The sequence below is a fragment of the Cornus florida genome, unplaced genomic scaffold, assembly GCF_030987335.1.
Source record: "Cornus florida cultivar Cherokee Brave unplaced genomic scaffold, ASM3098733v1 CherokeeBrave_3.0.0_Hap2_Chr07, whole genome shotgun sequence".
NCBI lineage: Eukaryota > Viridiplantae > Streptophyta > Magnoliopsida > Cornales > Cornaceae > Cornus > Cornus florida.
In genome coordinates this window covers 47,604,905-47,624,475 of record NW_026775577.1, presented here as the reverse complement: position 1 = coordinate 47,624,475, position 19,571 = coordinate 47,604,905, and the positions used below count along the sequence as shown (strand labels likewise).

The 19,571-nt window shown below is 41.9% G+C and overlaps 1 protein-coding gene across 1 annotated transcript; it reads right to left on the bottom strand.

The window, feature by feature from the left end:
• Positions 1–5,447: 5,447 nt before the first annotated feature.
• Positions 5,448–19,234, bottom strand: LOC132316689 (probable receptor-like protein kinase At4g39110). The gene is made up of 2 exons (XM_059815163.1): positions 18,583–19,234; positions 5,448–5,929 (listed from the first exon to the last, which is right to left on the bottom strand). The coding sequence occupies exons 1-2, from the start codon at positions 19,097–19,099 to the stop codon at positions 5,448–5,450; spliced, it is 999 nt and encodes a 332-aa protein (XP_059671146.1). The 5' UTR covers positions 19,100–19,234.
• Positions 19,235–19,571: the final 337 nt, after the last annotated feature.

Here is a 19,571-nt window from a genome sequence, read left to right as displayed (position 1 = left end):
AAAAACATGCAAATGGAGTTAATCTACATAAAATAATCAATTAATGGACTTTGTTAATGTACTTTAGGGCGCTTGAATATACAATATTCGGCGCTTATCAGTTGATAGATGCACCCTTGCTTTTGATTATCCCTTCAAAGGTTACCAACTCATTCAATAGTTCAGCGAGTGTGTACTCAAGCTTATTCATATGATAATTAACCCTAAAAGAGTTAAATGAGTCTGGCAATGAAGCGATAATCATGTCAACCTGAAGTTCACCATCCAAGTTGCATCCAAGGATCTCCAGTTCATTTAAAAAACCAATCATTTTTAAAGCATGTTCCTGAACTGAAGTACCTTGGACCATCTTAATGGTCATCAAATTTGTCATAGCATTTTGGAGTGCACTCTTACCAATTTGCCCAAACATTTCCTTAAGGTTAAGTATGATATCTGCAGAAGTGAGATATTGAAGATGTTGACTTTGGAGTACATTCGAGAGTGAAGCAAGAATGTAGCACCTAGTCATCTCATCTGCTTTATTGCATTTCTTAAAAACTTCATGCTCCTCAGGAGGATCCTCAGGCAAAGGTGGAGAAGATCTAGGAGTAGTAAGCACATAATTCAACCCCTCATATGTGAGTACAATATCTAGTTGCCTTTTCCAATCGATATATTTAGGTCCAGTTAATCGATTTTCTTTTAGTATATTTGCAAGTGGACTGAATGGACTAGTTATGATAAATCTGAAAATAAAAGCATTTATACAATAAATAAAGTGAATAATAATAATCATGCAAGTATAAAATAATTAATTAATTGTGGGTCCCTTAACCACATTGCATGAAAAATCGGACAATCAATATGCCAATAACTTATCAGGTTGGCGGAATTCATTATTGCTTATTGACGAGAACAACTCATTATTTCCATATCTCTTTAGACAATGCCTTATCTATATATATGAAATAATTCCCGATTAGATTTAGCCTTTCTAAAATTACCTAGTATAGACCACTCCGTTGGGGAGCTAATACTATTGATTTTAGATTGAGTGTATAACATAATTAATGCTCCAACGAAAAATCAAATATTAAATATATTGCCATTAATAGCTTAAACTCTTTAAATCATGCGTAGAGCCTTATTTTTAAAGATCTAACTATAATGGTTATTTAATAAATATATTTTCGTGAGACAACTATTCTTGTAATTTAGACTCTTTAAATCATGCGTGGAGCCTTATTTTTAAAGATCTAATCACAATGGTTATAATTACGAAGGCCATGGGGTAATGTATAAAAATCCCCGCTCCTACTCAATTTTTAATAACATAAAACTAGGGTTTTCAATTCATGATTTAATGCATGCAAAACGCCTTGATTTTAATCCAATTAAATTTAGAAAATATATGGATTTTAAATGATTCACTAATATTTAATTTGAGGCAAAAAATAATTTACAAAAATAATTTTTCTGTTTCCCAATAAATGCCCTCAAATTAATTTCCAATCTAATCCAATTTATCATCATAATTTAATTAATATAAATCAAGCCATTTAGTTAAAAAATCATGGATCCAATGCATGAACAATTATAATCAGTATTAAATTATTCTATGCATTAAATAACAGACAGAAGCAATATAAATGGCCAATGGATTTAGCTTTTAACATTTAAATACTATTCTTGCTGTACGGGCGTCCTTCAATAGTCCGTAAACACCTATAGGAAGCTGATACGCGTTAAGAGAAGCAAAATACCGCTTGGAACAAGCCCCGATGACCCCACATGCGTTAGCACGCGCCTAGGGAAGGTGGCAGGTCAAGGCACGCGCCCCCCACGCGTTGGCACGCGCTTGGGGCGCGTGGGACACGCCTCCACGCGCCTGCACGCGCGTGGAGAAGGAAACCCCCTTGGCTAGCGTGTGAGATCCACGCGCCAACTTGTCCTTTATATGCCACTTCCTGGTGCATGAGGAACACGCGCTAGGCTCACCTTACCTGCATCACATGTGATTCCAACCTCCTTCAACGCCTTTTCTCGCCGCCGGCGATGCTCCGGCCACCGGAAAAACGCCGAAAAATTCCAGAAAAATTAGAAAAATTCCCAGAAAATTAAATTAAGCCTCAAAAAATTCCAGAAAAATTATGAAAAATTCAGAAAAATTCCAGAAAATTACTGAAGCATAATTTAATCCTTTCGGACCTTCTTGAAGCTTCATAGCATTCTTTGATAAATATTACATGGCTTTAATAAATACTTACAATTTGAAATACAATGAAAAAAATTAAATTACATCATTGAATTTTCAAACGGCTAAAACAAAGCCTTAATTACATTCATCCAAAAATAAAATTACATTCAATATACCTATAAGCTTCATCCATGACTCAAAAATATATCATCATCCATTCACAATTATACATACATTATCATGTATTAATATATATCAATATAATAAATCATACATCAACATACATCAATAAATATATATATGTATATATGATTTGGATCCATGAACATGATTTTTATAAACACATGATCTCTAGTAATGAATCAAACCATGTGCTCTGATACTACTGTTGGGAAACGTGCAAGTTTTTAAAACTTTTTGAGGGATTTGCAATCATGGATCTTGATTCATCACATAGAGACAAGTTTTATGCAAAGATAAATAAAAGATGATGTATAATTCAATAAGCAGATTGAATACTTACATCAAAGGTCTGAGTAAACCTTTTAAACTTTCCTTTAAAGTGAATGTTCTCACTTATTGTAGATTTCTTTAGCAAGATCCTTTCTCCTTCTTCTTGATTATTATCTTCCCTTTAGGAATCACCAATATGCCTTGATGAATGACCTTGGAATTTAGGCTTGTGGTAGCTTCCTTTAGAAGAGAAAACAAAATCCTAAAATCTAGAGAGAGAAAGTGTATTCCTTTTTCTTGTTCTAAAAGTCACCCACAAAATATACATGAACTCATACATATATCGGCAAAATAAAAATAGGAATAAGGAAACAATAAATCATTCTCCATCTCTAATTCAACTTTCTCAATTCTAACATGACTCCAATATCAACTTGGGCTATTAGTGAGAATCCTTTCGGGCTTACTATTTTCTTGACTCCTATAAATTAATAATTGGTCCGGTCCATTAAACCATGGACCCAATTCAATTAATTCATAAATTAATTTCTACTCCACTAAAAGAAATTAATTGCACTCTAATTAAATAGTAAATAACCTCTAAGTCAATGCGTACTTTGACCCCTCTATGCTTAATTATTTATCGAATAATTAAAGCCATCAATCCGACAACATAATTAATATAATTATTTTGTTACCTTTGATTATTTCCGATTCGATCACAATAAAATATTTATTTGATAAAAAAATAATAATTTATTAAATAAATATCTATAGAAAACATTTGTCTAAAACATACGAAGGCCTTCGAATTTAATTTGTGATCAACCATAATCAAAACAAAATAAATACAAATAACACTAATGCAAATATTGAGAATATAGACCTCTAACTATTAATTACATAACTACCCAAAGTGTCGATCTAAGGATCCCGAGGTATCCGCCAAACAAATCAAAGTAATTATTAATTAATAAAAGAGTCTATACTTCTCTCATGCTTGAGAGTCAAAAGCCATGACTGTGATAGAGAGCAATTGCATACGACAGCTCTCGCAATATATCTCAATCTATCGTGTACTCGGTTCAAGTTTTAATTAATTAAATGTCCATCCATAATTACCGACTTTAAACCATTTATAATTACTAATTTATAACATAGTATTAATTGCCATTACATACATATATAAATATATTTTGTAATCAAACGGACACAATCAATTCCATAATGAATCAAAAAATAATACATTCCATTCACCAATTGTATAATGCTTTAATAATAATATCTAGATAAGAAACCATGACTTTTACAATCCAAAATTAGAATTTGCTATGCTAGGGCACACATATCCTAACACTAACAGCAGCCGACGATGGCCATTATTGAATTTAGAATGGTAATTGCAGTAGATACTGATCAGCCGACGATGCTCTGGCCTGGCTTCACTCTAACTCCCACAAGAGAGTTGTGCAGCACGGACAGACTTCCTGCATCTCTTATATATATATATATATATATATATATATATATATATATCTCTCTCTCTCTTCAAGACAAAATTTTCTGCATTTCAACACCACCAAAAAAACAAGGATCAAAATGCAGGTAATGAATCAAATTTAGATTGAAGAAGTATTGGTTCACTTGCGAAAAGTAAAGAAATTCAACATGCATGTTTATCATCACTTGACTCAAATGTGTTTAAAATATTGAATTTGATTAATGTAAATGTGTATAACTTGTGACCATTGTTTTTTACCTTTTGTAACTTAATCCTTGCCTTAAGTGCGAAGAAATAATGTCAAAATAGACATCTAAACATGATATCTAAGTTAAATGATTAATTACAATGACCCTTTCTTGGTCAAATGGAGAAGCCTTCTGAAAAAAAAATTACTAGCATTTATGCTATAAACGGTTCCTCTGTTTTTTACTTATACCTGAACATCACTATTTGATGGTGTCATACAACTTTTGACATGTTAAATGACTTTAGTATCCTTTATTTTGTATCATTGGCTAAAAAGCTATCTTACATATAAAATGACTTAACTACCCTGTTTCAATCCATTTTCATTTAGCAAGCCAAGTCCACCGATTCATGTAATAAATATTAATAAGTAGGTGTGTGAATGATGTGTTAAAGTTTCTTGTCAAAGCGCAAACAACCAAAAATAAAAATAAAAAAAACAAGAGACTTTTCATGATAACAATGATTGCTATAATATATACTACGTGTATGTGTGTGTATATATATTTATATATATATAACATGCATTCATAAGATAAAGTAAATAAAAAATAAAAAAATTTCATACATCATAAGCAAATCAATACCCAATGAGGATATTTAAAATGTGTAAATCCATTTTTAGAAAGAAACTCGTATTTTGGGACATTCCAAAAACTAAAAGATAACTAAGAATTTTGAGAGCATTTTTGTCTTTTTAAATTTTTGATATTTTTTTTTTTTTATTAAAAGGTATTACAAAATATGGGTAAAAATAACATTTCACACCATTTTAACGAAAAACTGACATGAGGTGGGAGTGATGATTATTTTCAAAAGTAATCTTCAAAATTTGACCTAAGAGTGTCAGTGAAATTAATTCAAAATTAAAAAGACTAGACATGTTGAAAAATACTTCAATTTGCAACGTGTGAAAGTTTTATTTTGGCACTCGTGTAAGCACCGAGTGTAACTTCAACTAAATTTTGTTACCACTTCTCTAAACAGGATATAATTAATGTTTGCAGGTCCAAGAGGAACAAACAAAGCTGAGTGAAACCAAAAACTGTACCTCAAACCATCAGATTATTTGGCATCATCATCAATCTTCAATCGTGAGAACACTTCACTGCTATTTGTGGATTCTTCACTTGTGATGCTGCTTTGACAAGGTAACCGCTGAAAAAGAGGAAATGGCAACACCCCTGAAGCATCATCTATTGTGATGTCCTCGTGGGGCTCTCTGTATGTTGCAGTTTGTTGAAGCTGCAGTGCATATTCTAATTGCCGCAATACTTCATGCATAGTGGGCCTGTCAGCACCATAGCCTTCCAAGCACTTCTCTGCTGTTTCACCAAATTTTTTCAATGAGTTCGGATTGATTCTACCGACAAGCTTTGGATCAATGATTTTTTCAAGCTGCCCCTTCATTTGCCAAGACATCCCCCATTCTGCCAAGTTTATCTGATCCCGTGGGAGCGAGTTATTAATGGCTGGCCTTGCACAAAGCACTTCAAGAAGAACCACCCCAAAAGAATACACATCTGATTTCTGTGTCAACTGTAGATGTCTTGAAGATACAAGAAATTCCCTCCCTCTTTCTCTCTCTAGAATTCTTGTATTTCAACCAAAAAATATCTCCCCTATTCTTTCCATTACTTCTCCTATTTATAGATATTTACAAATGTTGATGGACTGCTGGATCTAGGCCCGTTCCTCCATGAGTTCTGGTCATCTTTGATAGGCTTATTCGTGTTCGGCCCATATGGCAGTGTCTCTCTATGGGCCTGACCCATCTGTACGGACCTGATGTCGCGTTTGCAAGTCATATCTGGCCCATGTCATCTCGGGCCTCCTCAACTGCCCCCATAATTACCCCTTGTTTAATAAGGGGGTAATTATTGAAGGCGTCTCATCATGACGTTGACGGCTCGAGAAAACCACATGGGGGAACGGACAGTCAGATCCAGAATCAATGCTCCGGGGCTCGATGAACTTCTCGCCTTCCTGACGCTTCGGCCCTCGGGTCCCCCTCGCCTTTATAAGGCTCTAGAATACCACTTCATGCCTTTTTACCATCTCCATCATCAGTCAAATCTCTCTCTCTTTAGAACAGTGTTAAGCTTCTTCCGGTGAAATCCTTCAAGAGTCATTCTTCCAGCGGTCTCGCAGTGCTCTTTGTTGCTTTCTACCTCAGAGGTTAGTTTTGTTCCTTTTTACTTTCGGCAGGCTTCTTTTTACCCTTTTAGATCCTTCAATCACTTCCACCATGGTTGTAGATCTAGATGTTTTTCGTATGAGACTTAGACTTCCTGACAACATCCAAGTTAGGGTTTGCCCTAAGGATGTTAATATTATGACCGGTACCGGCCTCCTTCCCAGTGAAGTTTTATTTTCAAACCTTCAACTGAATGTCGTTAGGTTTTCTCTGCATCCCTTCTTTAATTATGTCTTCAATAGACTGGGGATCTCCCCCCTGCAGGTAAACCCCAATTTCTTTAGAATCATATCCGTTATGCTACTGTTGATTCGTGACAGAAGCCTGGACCTTGACCTCATAGATCTTCTTCTGTGTTATAAGGTCAGTAAGATCTGAACTAACGAGCCCTTCTACCACCTCTACCCGATCGACAAGATGTCCATATGTACGGACACAATCAAATCTGAAAAGGGTTGGAGGGATAACATCGTGGGCATTAGTGGGGCTTGGTCTTCGCCGGCTGCAGAGGATTACCCAATCCCAAGCGCCTTTGGCGTCTGTTCTGTTTCCTTATATAAGAAATTCAAATCTCACAAAAACGATTGTCCCTGCGAAACATGTGTTCCTCGCTTTTGTACTTTCTTATGCCGCTCCTTAGGAATACCTTGTGATGACTTGAGCTACAGTGTTTGCAGGGATAGGAGTAATTACTTGAAGAAATACGTTCTGAACGATATTCCTTCCTGCTCAGACCTCCTCACTTCAGACAACCTTCTAGCGCTCTCATCCCTCGGCTATACCATGAGCAGGCTTCAGATTCCATCATTTGGCAGGAAGAAAAATACTCCCCCAGCCACTTCTGCTGCTGGGGCAACCTCCTCTCCTGCATCAGCCTCTTCCTCAGCCACCATCTCTGACACCATCCCGAGCACGGTGGCTATTGATTCTGTTGTCAGCACCCCTGCTACCAACTCGAGCGCATCTCCACAAATCACTACAGCCCCTGCTCCCGCTGGGGGCGCTCGGGACAAAGAACGAGGCAAAAGGCCTCATCCTGACAGTGGAGTCGACCCTGAGGAGGAACCTCTTATAAGAAGGACCCGGGTCTCTGGGCCGGGTGCTCTCTTGCACCGCCCAGTCAGAGCTCCTGCCCCCTCCGGGCCTGTTGCAGCTGGTGCCTCTGCTTCTGCTTCAGCCTCCCCTTCTCTTCCCACTTTACCACCATGGGCTCCTCGGTACACCCGAACGGATGGGACGTTCGTGAAGCCGAACGAGACCATGCTAAAGGATGGCCAGACCGCCATGGCGTATTATAGGAGAATGTGGACTCCGAAAGACCTTGAGGCGGCGAAAGGTCTATCCCAGAAGGATGTGTTCAGCCGCTTTCCCCAATCTGCCATGGAGGTGACTTTTATTTTCCAACTCATGAATCCTCTCATTTTATTTGGTCTTGCCTTCGTCCGACCAGACTATCGGTTTAACCATTATTAATGTATATCTATGCAGACTTTGTTCAGAATGATGGCTATGCAGAAGCAGGTTGAAATGGGGAACGCCAGGGCTCGTAAGTTTTTTGATAGCCTGGAGGTGGCCAATAAGGAAAACGACCTCCTCGCCAGCAAGAATACCGAGGTATTGGCTCGGCTTGAAAAAACTGAACAAGAAAGAGATGTCTTGAAGAAAGAAAACGACTCTCTTCAGGATGAGAATGATGCCCTCCAGCTTGAAAAGAGTGTCTGGCAGACTGAGCGTGATTCAATCAGAGACGAAAAGGCAGAGCTCCAGCGCCTTCTGGCTGATGAACAGTCTGCTCGGATGGCTTTTGAGAAGAGAGCTCGGACGAACGTACTGCTCTGATTGATACCATCAGCAGAGTGAACGGTGGGATGCTGGCTCTTCATGCTCGGTTCTCAAGGGTCGGCGCTCTTAGATATGCTCAGGGATTCCGAGAAGGTTTTTCCGACCGAGTTCCGGATGAGGGACAGACCAGCTCAACTCCAGACGAGGTCGATAAGGATTTAGGGATTGACCCGCTGGGGGTCTATGTTGACCCAGAACCCACCGAAGCGGAGCACATATTTGATGAGTGCCAGGACATTGCTTCCTCTAGGATCACTACAGCTCCTCCTACCGCTCTGCCTCTAACCGCTCCTCAATCGTCAACTGTGGTACCTCCCATAGCCACTGCTGACGTTGGCCCCCAGCAGGATGACTCTGTTATTCATCTTGATTCCCCTCCTCATGAGGGTGAGATTGCTGATGGGATCGAGGAGGCGGGTCGACACAACCAGGAGGCTGTCGGTACTGAGGCAGCTAGCTAGGACTCCTCCGGACTCTTCGATTCCATACTTTTTTTGTAACAATGTGACTTGAATATTTCATTTTTTGTAAATCTAGTGCTTATTATTAATGAGATGACAGAACTCTTTTTCTCTTTTTCCTTTGTTTTGCGCTCTGTTCAAACCCATTCTCAATATATATATACCTTTTCTCTCTTTTTTTTTTTTTCTTTTTTTTTTTTTTTTTTTTTTTTTTTTGTATTAACTTTGTCGTGTGCTTGTTTATGGCAAGTGCTTGGCGTTCGGCTTGCGGTGCCAGCTGCCACTTATCTTCCTCAAGTGCTTGGCGCTCGGCTAGAATGCCACTTGCCACTTGGCTTTTCATTTTTTAGCAAGTGTCTGGCGTTCGGCTTATGGTGCCATCTGCCACTTATCTTGCTCAAGTGCCTGGCGCTCGGCTAGAATGTCACTTGCCACTTGGCTTTTCATTTTTTAGCAAGTGTCTGGCGTTCGGCTTATGGTGCCAGCTGCCACTTATCTTGCTTAAGTGCCTGGCGCTCGGCTAGAATGCCACTTGCCACTTGGCTTTTCATTTTTTAGCAAGTGTCTAGCGTTCGGCTTATGGTGCCAACTGCCACTTATCTTGCTTAAGTGCCTGGCGCTCGGCTAGAATGCCACTTGCCACTTGGCTTTTCATTTTTTAGCAAGTGTCTGGCATTCGGCTTATGGTGCCAGCTGCCACTTATCTTGCTTAAGTGCCTGGCGCTCGGCTAGAGTGTCAGTTGCCACTTGGCTTTTCATTTTTTAGCAAGTGTCTGGCGTTCGGCTTATGGTGCCAGCTGCCACTTATCTTGCTTAAGTGCCTGGCACTCGGCTAGAATGCCACTTGCCACTTGGCTTTTCATTTTTTAGCAAGTGTCTGGCGTTCGGCTTATGGTGCCAGCTGCCACTTATCTTGCTTAAGTGCCTGGGGCTCGGCTAGAATGCCACTTGCCACTTAGCTTTTCATTTGTTTTTTATTTTTTGCAACCCATTGAAGAGGAAAGTTATTTTTATAAATTTTAGGAATTTGCACATTCATACGTACTTGATTGACAACAAACAACACCCAATAAAGCCGAAACTTAGCTTTTATTGGTAGTACCTCTTCAGAGACGTGGCATTCCAGGGCTTGCTGACCAACCTTCCCGCCATGGTTTCTAACGTATATGCTCCCTTGCCTATGACTTCTGCAATTCTGTATGGGCCTTCCCAGGGTGGCATCATTTTTTTGACTATCCCCACCTTTCTTTTCAGAACCAGATCGCCAGGGGCAAAATCTCTGTGTTTCACTCTTTTGTTGTGACTATTCGCCAATACTTGCTGGTATGATGCTAACCTTATTGCTGCAGCGTCCCTCCTTTCGTCTATTATATCGAGGTTCAATCTTAACATCTTGTCGTTCTGATCTCGACTCCATGCTAAGCTTCTGATAGTTGGGACCAAGTGCTCAACCGGTATAACCGCCTCGGTACCATATGCCATTGCAAACGGGCTCTCCCCAGTCGGTCCCCTTGGGGTGGTTCTGTAAGCCCATAGGACGTTCGGGAGCTCATCCAACCACTTCCCTTTATGGTCCTCCAGCTTCTTCTTAATGCAGGCGAAAATTGTTCTGTTTGTAATTTCTGCTTGTCCATTGGCCTGAGGATGACTTACTGCAGCCAACTTCTGATTAATTCCATACTCCTCCAGCAGCTCTCTTACTTGCTTGCTGTCGAGGTTCGTGCCATTATCCATGACTATTGACCTTGGAACGCCGAAACGGCAGAGAATATTGTTCCAAATAAATCGTCTCACATGAGTCTGAGTCACGCTAGGATATGGTTCGGCTTCCACCCACTTAGTGAAATAATCCGTGGCCAGTAACACATACTTGTTCTGAGCTCTTGCCGTTGGCAGAGGACCGACCACATCCATCCCCCATTGCGCGAAAGGCCACGGCGAGGCCATTACGTGCAATTCCTCAGGTGGTTGGTGGATCAATGGTCCATATCGTTGGCATTTATCGCACCTTCGAGAGAACTCCTTCACATCTCTTGACATGTTCGGCCAGAAATACCCTTGTGTCATTGCTTTATGCGCTAACGACCTTCCCCCAGAATGATTGCCACACACACCTTCGTGAATAGCTCGCAATACCTGCTGTGACTCTGCGGGGGTGACATACTTCAAGTATGGGCCAGAGTAGGATCTTCTGTACAGCTGGTTATGCACGATGGCGTATTTTGCAGCATTCTTTTTGAGTTTCCTAGCTTCATCCCTTTGCATAGGCAAAATGCCATCTCGAATATAAGTAATGATGGGGTCAATCCAACTCGGTTCATACGGTATGACGTTGACTTGCCAAGGGTCAGAGTCCAAAGGTTCTTCGAAAATAGATGGCTGGGTCAATATTCCTATTGGAATCACCCTCGCCAATGTTTCACCAGAACTCGAAGTACTACATGCTAACCGGTCTGCATTTGCGTTCTGTTCCCTCGGTAACTATATGAATTCAATCTTTGCAAAGTCCTTGGCTTTATGCAGAACGGCAGAACGATATGCCCCCATCGTGTCATCCTTGGTCGCGTACTCACCATTTACCTGCCGAACAATCAACTGTGAGTCACTATAAACAGTCAAACTTCTGACCTGTAGCTCTTTGGCCAACTTTAACCCATTCAGCAACGCCTCGTATTCTGCTTCGTTATTGGTGGCTCAGAACTCCAGTCTGAGTGCTTGACTCAAAGAAGTACCCTCTGGGGTTTGCAGTTTAACCCCAATTCCGGCCCCCATCTGGTTAGAGGAGCCATCCACATAAAGTTTCCAAGAGCCGCACCTAAGGTCTTCTTCCGTATCTTTAGAGTCACATTCTAGCAGGAAATCGGCTACCGCTTGTCCTTTGACAGCTGTTCTCGGCTCATATGTTATGTCAAATGAACTTAACTCTATAGCCCACTTTTTCATTCTGCCCGAGAGTTCTGGCTTGTGCATAAGCACTCTGATTGGAAAAGTTGTTAGAACAGCTATAGGGTGGGATTCGAAATAATGCCTCAACTTTCTTTTTGCGTTTACAAGTGCAAGTATCACCCGTTCGGCCTTCGAGTATTTTCGTTCTGCCTCGGTCATTGTTTTACTGACATAAAATACCGGGTGTTGCACGCCTTCCTTGCAACGAATTAGAACGGCACTTGTCGCAACACTAGATACTCCAAGATACAAAAATAACTTTGTTCTCTCGCTCTGTAGAGGGTCCTTGGTTCTCAGGGAGTAAAGGGTTTCTCCTCTGGTTCGTCCCATCTTTAATTATGTCTTCAATAGACTGGGGATATCCCCCCTGCAGGTAAACCCCAATTTCTTTAGAATCATATCCGTTATGCTACTGTTGATTCGTGACAGAAGCCTGGACCTTGACCTCATAGATCTTCTTCTGTGTTATAAGGTCAGTAAGATCCCAACTAACGAGCCCTTCTACCACCTCTACCCGATCGACAAGATGTCCATATGTATGGACATAATCAAATCTGAAAAGGGTTGGAGGGATAACATCGTGGGCATTAGTGGGGCTTGGTCTTCGCCGGCTGCAGAGGATTACCCAATCCCGAGCGCCTTTGGCGTCTGTTCTGTTTCCTCATATAAGAAATTCAAATCTCACAAAAACGATTGTCCCTGCGAAACATGTGTTCCTCGCTTTTGTACTTTCTTATGCCGCTCCTTAGGAATACCTTGTGATGACTTGAGCTACAATGTTTGCAGGGATAGGAGTAATTACTTGAAGAAATACATTCTGAACGATATTCCTTCCTGCTCAGACCTCCTCACTTCAGACAACCTTCTAGCGCTCTCATCCCTCGGCTATACCATGAGCAGGCTTCAGATTCCATCCTTTGGCAGGAAGAAAAATACTCCCCCAGCCACTTCTGCTGCTGGGGCAACCTCCTCTCCTGCATCAGCCTCTTCCTCAGCCACCATCTCTGACACCATCCCTAGCACGGTGGCTATTGATTCTGTTGTCAGCACCCCTGCTACCAACCCGAGCGCATCTCCACAAATCACAACAGCCCCTGCTGCCGCTGGGGGCGCTCGGGACAAAGAACGAGGTAAAAGGCCTCATCCTGACAGTGGAGTCGACCCTGAGGAGGAACCTCTTATAAGAAGGACCCGGGTCTCTGGGCCGGGTGCTCTCTTACACCGCCCAGTCAGAGCTCCTGCCCCTGTAATGACCCTAGCTGATGCCAAAATTTAAAAAAAATTCGGCATAACCTCCCCTAAAAATGGGCCTTCAATAACCTGTCCCAATACACAAAGCACATAAAATCATCCAGCATCTCATTCATCCGTTCATTATACCTCAACATAGTTCCTCTCATAGTGGAACATCCACACACCAATTAATCTAAATTATCATAATTACAATCCCAAAATACAAGATTAATATTTAAAGTCCCTGTCTTACAATGTTACATGATACAATTGAATGGAAACAAATACCATAATTTCCTTAGTTTCATTTACATCAAACAAAAGATAAGTTCGTTCTTAAGTTACAAGGCCATGAATACTAACTTAGTTACATTTCCACAACTACGAATATACATAGAACGGTCAAAATACAAAATAGCAAATAACCTTCTAACAATTTTCAAGCTTGAGGTGGATTGTCGTCCACTAGTTCATTTCCAAGACCTGAAAAAAATAATATAAATAGTAGGGTGAGCATAAAGTTCAGCAGGTGACACTTAAGACACACATCTTGTGTCCTTGTGAATCCAAACAAAGTATAGGCCAATGGGAAATGGGGATCATACAATGTCGGGGAATAATACAGCATAACGATTCAATGTCAAGTATATCCAATACAATGGTATGAGATGCAATGCATGCTAGTGTCGCTCCCCATTTTCATAATCCAAAACATCATTTCCAAACTGTGAATACAGCCCGCCCTTTGGTAGCCCCGCCGCAACACGAGAGGAGGATTGGCTAGTGTCCCTGACCCTTGGTAACCCCGCGGCGTCATTATGGGGCCCAGCTAGCTCAACCACGCTAGGGCGACTCCCTAGTCCCCTCTAGGCTATATTAACCTCCGGCCCGTTGGTAACCCCGCAGCGACCGGGTTTCGTAAAAAACCATTTCATCAAAAACACTTCCCTGAAATTCCCCATATTTATTTCAAGAACAATTTCTCCCATTTCATGCAAACCCAATGGTATGTGCATGTATCTATGTTCCATACATTCAATGTCATGGCATTTAAAATTATACACCATAAAATTAAACATTCAACATGTTCAACATCTCCCAAGTAATTATTAACACATTAGGATACATCAAAATACATTTAAGCATGTTTTACACATAAAACAACTCACATTCAAATACATGAATTTCTCTAGACAACATTTAAAATAATCATTGATACAATTAACTTCTAATTAAGCATGCTTGGCATAACAAATGATTATAACTCATAATGGAACAAGAAGGTAGTGGATTAAGGTGTCCCTACCTCAAATTTGCACAAAACCCTTAAAATGGGTCTTGAATTTCGAACTCCAAGAAGGGCACCAAATCTGGAATTGTTTGTATGGATGCGTAGAGCTCGTCGTGGGCTTCGTTTTGCCTCAAACAGCACCTTAATCCGATAAGAGATGAGGGAGAAATCAAGAGTGAAAGCTTGCAAAAGAAAAAGAAAAAAAGAAATACAAAGAGGCAGAGAGCTACGAGACAGAAGATAGAGAACAAAAAAAAAAGGAAAAAAAAAACGTGGTCTTATGACCACTTAAACTTGTGGGTCCCAAACATTTTTCTTTTTTTTTCTTTTATCTTTTTCTTTTGCCTTTTTAAGTTACAGACATTACAGCCCCCTCCGGGCCTGTTGCAGCTGGTGCCTCTGCTTCTGCTTCAGCCTCTCCTTCTCTTCCCACTTTACCACCATGGGCTCCTCGGTACACCCGAACGGATGGGACGTTCGTGAAGCCGAACGAGACCATGCTAAAGGATGGCCAGACCGCCATGGCGTATTATAGGAGCATGTGGACTCCGAAAGACCTTGAGGCGGCGAAAGGTCTATCCCAGAAGGATGTGTTCAGCCGCTTTCCCCAATCTGCCATGGAGGTGACTTTTATTTTCCAACTCATGAATCCTCTCATATTATTTGGTCTTGCCTTCGTCCAACCAGACTATCGGTTTAACCATTATTAATGTATATCTATGCAGACTTTGTTCGGAATGATGGCTATGCAGAAGCAGGTTGAAATGGGGAACGCCAGGGCTCGTAAGTTTTCTGATAGCCTGGAGATGGCCAATAAGGAAAACGACCTTCTCGCCAGCAAGAATACCGAGGTATTGGCTCGGCTTGAAAAAACTGAACAAGAAAGAGATGTCTTGAAGAAAGAAAACGACTCACTTCAAGATGAGAAGGATGCCCTTCAGCTTGAAAAGAGTGTCTGGCAGACTGAGCGTGATTCAATCAGAGACGAAAAGGCAGAGCTCCAGCGCCTTCTGGCTGATGAACAGTCTGCTCGGATGGCTTTTGAGAAGAGAGCTCTGGATGAGCGTACTTCTCTGATTGATACCATCAGCAGAGTGAACGGTGGGATGCTGGCTCTTTATGCTCGGTTCTCAAGGGTCGGCGCTCTTAGATATGCTCAAGGATTCCGAGAAGGTTTCTCCGACCGAGTTCCGGATAAGGGACAGACCAGCTCAACTCCAGATGAGGTCGATAAAGATTTAGGGATTGACCCTCTGGGGGTCTATGTTGACCCAGAACCCACCGAAGCGGAGCACATATTTGATGAGTGCCAGGACATTGCTTCCTCTAGGATCACTACAGCTCCTCCTACCGCTCTGCCTCTAACCGCTCCTCAATCGTCAACTGTGGTACCTCCCATAGCCACTGCTGACGTTGGCCCCCAGCAGAATGACTCTGTTATTCATCTTGATTCCCCACCTCGTGAGGGTGAGATGGCTGATGGGACCGAGGAGGCGGGTCGGCACAACCAGGAGGCTGTCGGTACTGAGGCAGCTAGCTAGGACTCCTCCGGACTCTTCGATTCCATACTTTTTTGTAACAATGTGACTTGAATATTTCATTTTTTGTAAACCCAATGCTTATTATGAATGAGATGACAGAACTCTTTTTCTCTTTTTCCTTTGTGTTGCGCTCTGTTCAAACCCATTTTCAATATATATATACCTTTTCTCTTCTTTTTTTTTTATATTAACTTTGTCGTGTGCTTGTTTATGGCAAGTGCTTGGCGTTCGGCTTGCGATGCCAGCTGCCACTTATCGTGCTCAAGTGCCTGGCGCTCGGCTAGAATGCCACTTGCCACTTGGCTTTTCATTTTTTAGCAAGTGTCTGGCGTTCGGCTTATGGTGCAAGCTGCCACTTATCTTACTTAAGTGCCTGGCGCTCGGCTAGAATGCCACTTGCCACTTGGCTTTCATTTTTTAGGAAGTGTCTGGCGTTCGGCTTATGGTGCCAGCTGTCACTTATCTTGCTTAAGTGCCTGGCGCTCGGCTAGAATGCCACTTGCCACTTGGCATTCATTTTTTAGCAAGTGTCTGGCGTTCGGCTTATGGTGCCAGCTGCCACTTATCTTGCTTAAGTGCCTGGCGCTCGGCTAGAATGCCACTTGCCACTTGGCTTTTCATTTTTTAGCAAGTGTCTGGCGTTCGGCTTATGGTGCCAGCTGCCACTTATCTTGCTTAAGTGCCTGGCGCTCGGCTAGAATGCCATTTGCCACTTGGCTTTTCATTTTTTAGCAAGTGTCTGGCGTTCGGCTTATGGTGCCAGCTGCCTCTTATCTTGCTTAAGTGCTTGGCGCTCGGCTAGAACGCCACTTGCCACTTGGCTTTTCATTTTTTAGGAAGTGTCTGGCGTTCGGCTTATGGTGCCAGCTGCCACTTATCTTGCTTAAGTGCCTGGCGCTCGGCTAGAACGCCACTTGCCACTTGGCTTTTCATTTTTTATCAAGTGTCTGGCGTTCGGCTTATGGTGCCAGTTGCCACTTATCTTGCTTAAGTGCTTGGCGCTCGGCTAGAATGCCACTTGCCACTTGGCTTTTCATTTTTTAGCAAGTGTCTGGCGTTCGGCTTATGGTGCCAACTGCCACTTATCTTGCTTAAGTGCCTGGCGCTCGGCTAGAACGCCACTTGCCACTTGGCTTTTCATTTTTTAGCAAGTGTCTGGCGTTCGGCTTATGGTGCCAGCTGCCACTTATCTTGCTTAAGTGCCTGGCGCTCGGCTAGAATGCCACTTGCCACTTGGCTTTTTATTTTTATTTTTATTTTTTTTTTGCAACCCATTGAAGAGGAAAGTTATTTTTATAAATTTCAGGAATTTGCACATTCATACGTACTTGATTGACAACAAACAACACCCAATAAAGCCGAAACTTAGCTTTTATTGGTAGTACCTCTTCAGAGACGTGGCATTCCAGGGCTTGCTGACCAACCTTCCCGCCATGGTTTCTAACGTATATGCTCCCTTGCCTATGACTTCTGCAATTCTGTATGGGCCTTCCCAAGGGTGGCATCATTTTTTTGACTATCCCCACCTTTCTTTTCAGAACCAGATCGCCAGGGGCAAAATCTCTGTGTTTCACTCTTTTGTTGTGACTATTCGCCAATACTTGTTGGTATGATGCTAACCTTATTGCTGCAGCGTCCCTCCTTTCGTCTATCATATCGAGGTTCAATCTAAACATCTTGTCGTTCTGATCTCGACTCCATGCTAAGCTTCTGATAGTTGGGACCAAGTGCTCAACCGGTATAACCGCCTCGGTACCATATGCTATTACAAACGGGCTCTCCCCAGAGACCCGGGTCCCTCTTTCATCACGATGGAGAGCTGACTGACTGTTCTCGTCCTGCTCGCCTTGATGCGTGATATTAGATTGAACACCTCCTTCTCCGGCCGGAGGTGGACGCGAAACCGCGGGCATTTGCTGATGTTGCATTCCAGCTTTCAATTCTGTATTCTCTTTTTTGAGAGCCTCGATCAAGTTCATCAACTCCTCAAGCTTTGTTTGCTGGACAGCCTCCATCGGATTGGAGCTTTCACCTATCATTATTCCTGAACGGAGTAAAGGCATTAATCTCAAGTTCGCGAGTAGATCCGAGCTTCGTGAGTGGGAATTTTTCAGATCTGGTTTCGAATTCTCCGAATTATGCTCACGGTTGACGAGATCTGAATTGTCCGAATTCTAAATCCGTCAGATCCTGCCACAATCGAACAACTCGTTGTTGCGTAGATCTGAAGCCACTTCTGCCAAAGCTACAGGAACTAAAATTCCTCCAGAGTAGGTCACAATTGCTCAGATCTGGATTCAACTCCCAAAGATCGAGTCTCGATCAACCGAATTGGTCTGAATCCACGCGATATTAATCATTGATCAACCAATCTTCCATGGTTCCCACAGACGACGCCAATTGAAGATACAAGAAATTCCCTCCCTCTTTCTCTCTTTAGAATTCTTGTATTTCAACCAAAAAATATCTCCCTTATTCTTTCCATTACTTCTCCTATTTATAGATATTTACAAATGTTGATGGACTGCTGGATCTAGGCTTGTTCCTCCATGAGTTCTGGTCATCTTTGATGGGCTTATTCGCGTTCGGCCCATATGGCAGTGTCTCTCTATGGGCCTGACCCATCTGTACGGACCGGATGTCGCGTTTGCAAGTCATATCTGGCCCATGTCATCTCGGGCCTCCTCATGTCTAAAATATTTGGGATCAAGATAAACCAAGCTGCCTGCTACATCGGTGCTGACATGTGTTTGATCAAGATCACAAGATCTCGAAACACCGAAATCACCAACTTTAGCCACATAATCTTCATCAAGCAGGATGTTTGTGGACTTAACGTCACGGTGAATGATTCCCCCGTCTGAACCAGTATGGAGGTAATGAAGACCCTTGGCCACACCAATGCAAATTTCATGCCTTCTATTCCAGGACAATAAAGATCCTGAGCTTTCATTAATATAGTATAGGTGATCTCTCAAGCTCCCTTTCTCCATGAATTCATAAACTAGTATCATCTCAGACCCTTCGTCACAGTACCCAATCAAGGAAACAAGATGGCGATGGCGAAATTTAGACAATACCAAGATCTCCGTTTGGAATTCTGAAAAATCCTGAGCACGTCCTGAACGTCTTCGTTTGACAGCAACTTTAATACCATTCCTAAGAGTTCCTTTATAGACTTTCCCAAACTCACCCTCTCCAATCATCAGCTTGGTGTTGAAATTATTTGTTGCATTGCGGATTTCAGCAATCGGTATCTTTAGCCCTAGAACCTGTGTCGGAGAAAAGCGACCACAATGTACTTCTGGCAGTGGATAAGCTTTGGTCTTCAAAGATCTATGGAATGGCCAAAGTGAGCCCAACCACCATCCGCGATTTAAAGCATAATCTTTCTTTTTCCCAACTTTCATATTTTTCATTGTTCCAGGTGAAATACTCTCCAACACCCTACTTTCATTTTTTACATCCACAGGAGGAGAATCCTCCGATGTAATGTTCCATTCAACACGCTGGTTGGAAGCCCCATCAGCATCAATATCCTCTTGCTCTGTGTAAGAGTCAGCCCTCCCTTGCAATTCCAATATAATTAAATGGAGTCTCGCCGCTATTTCAGCCATCATAGGCCTTTCTTTTGGTTGATCATGCAAGCATTTGTTGGCAATTTCCGTAAACCCTCTT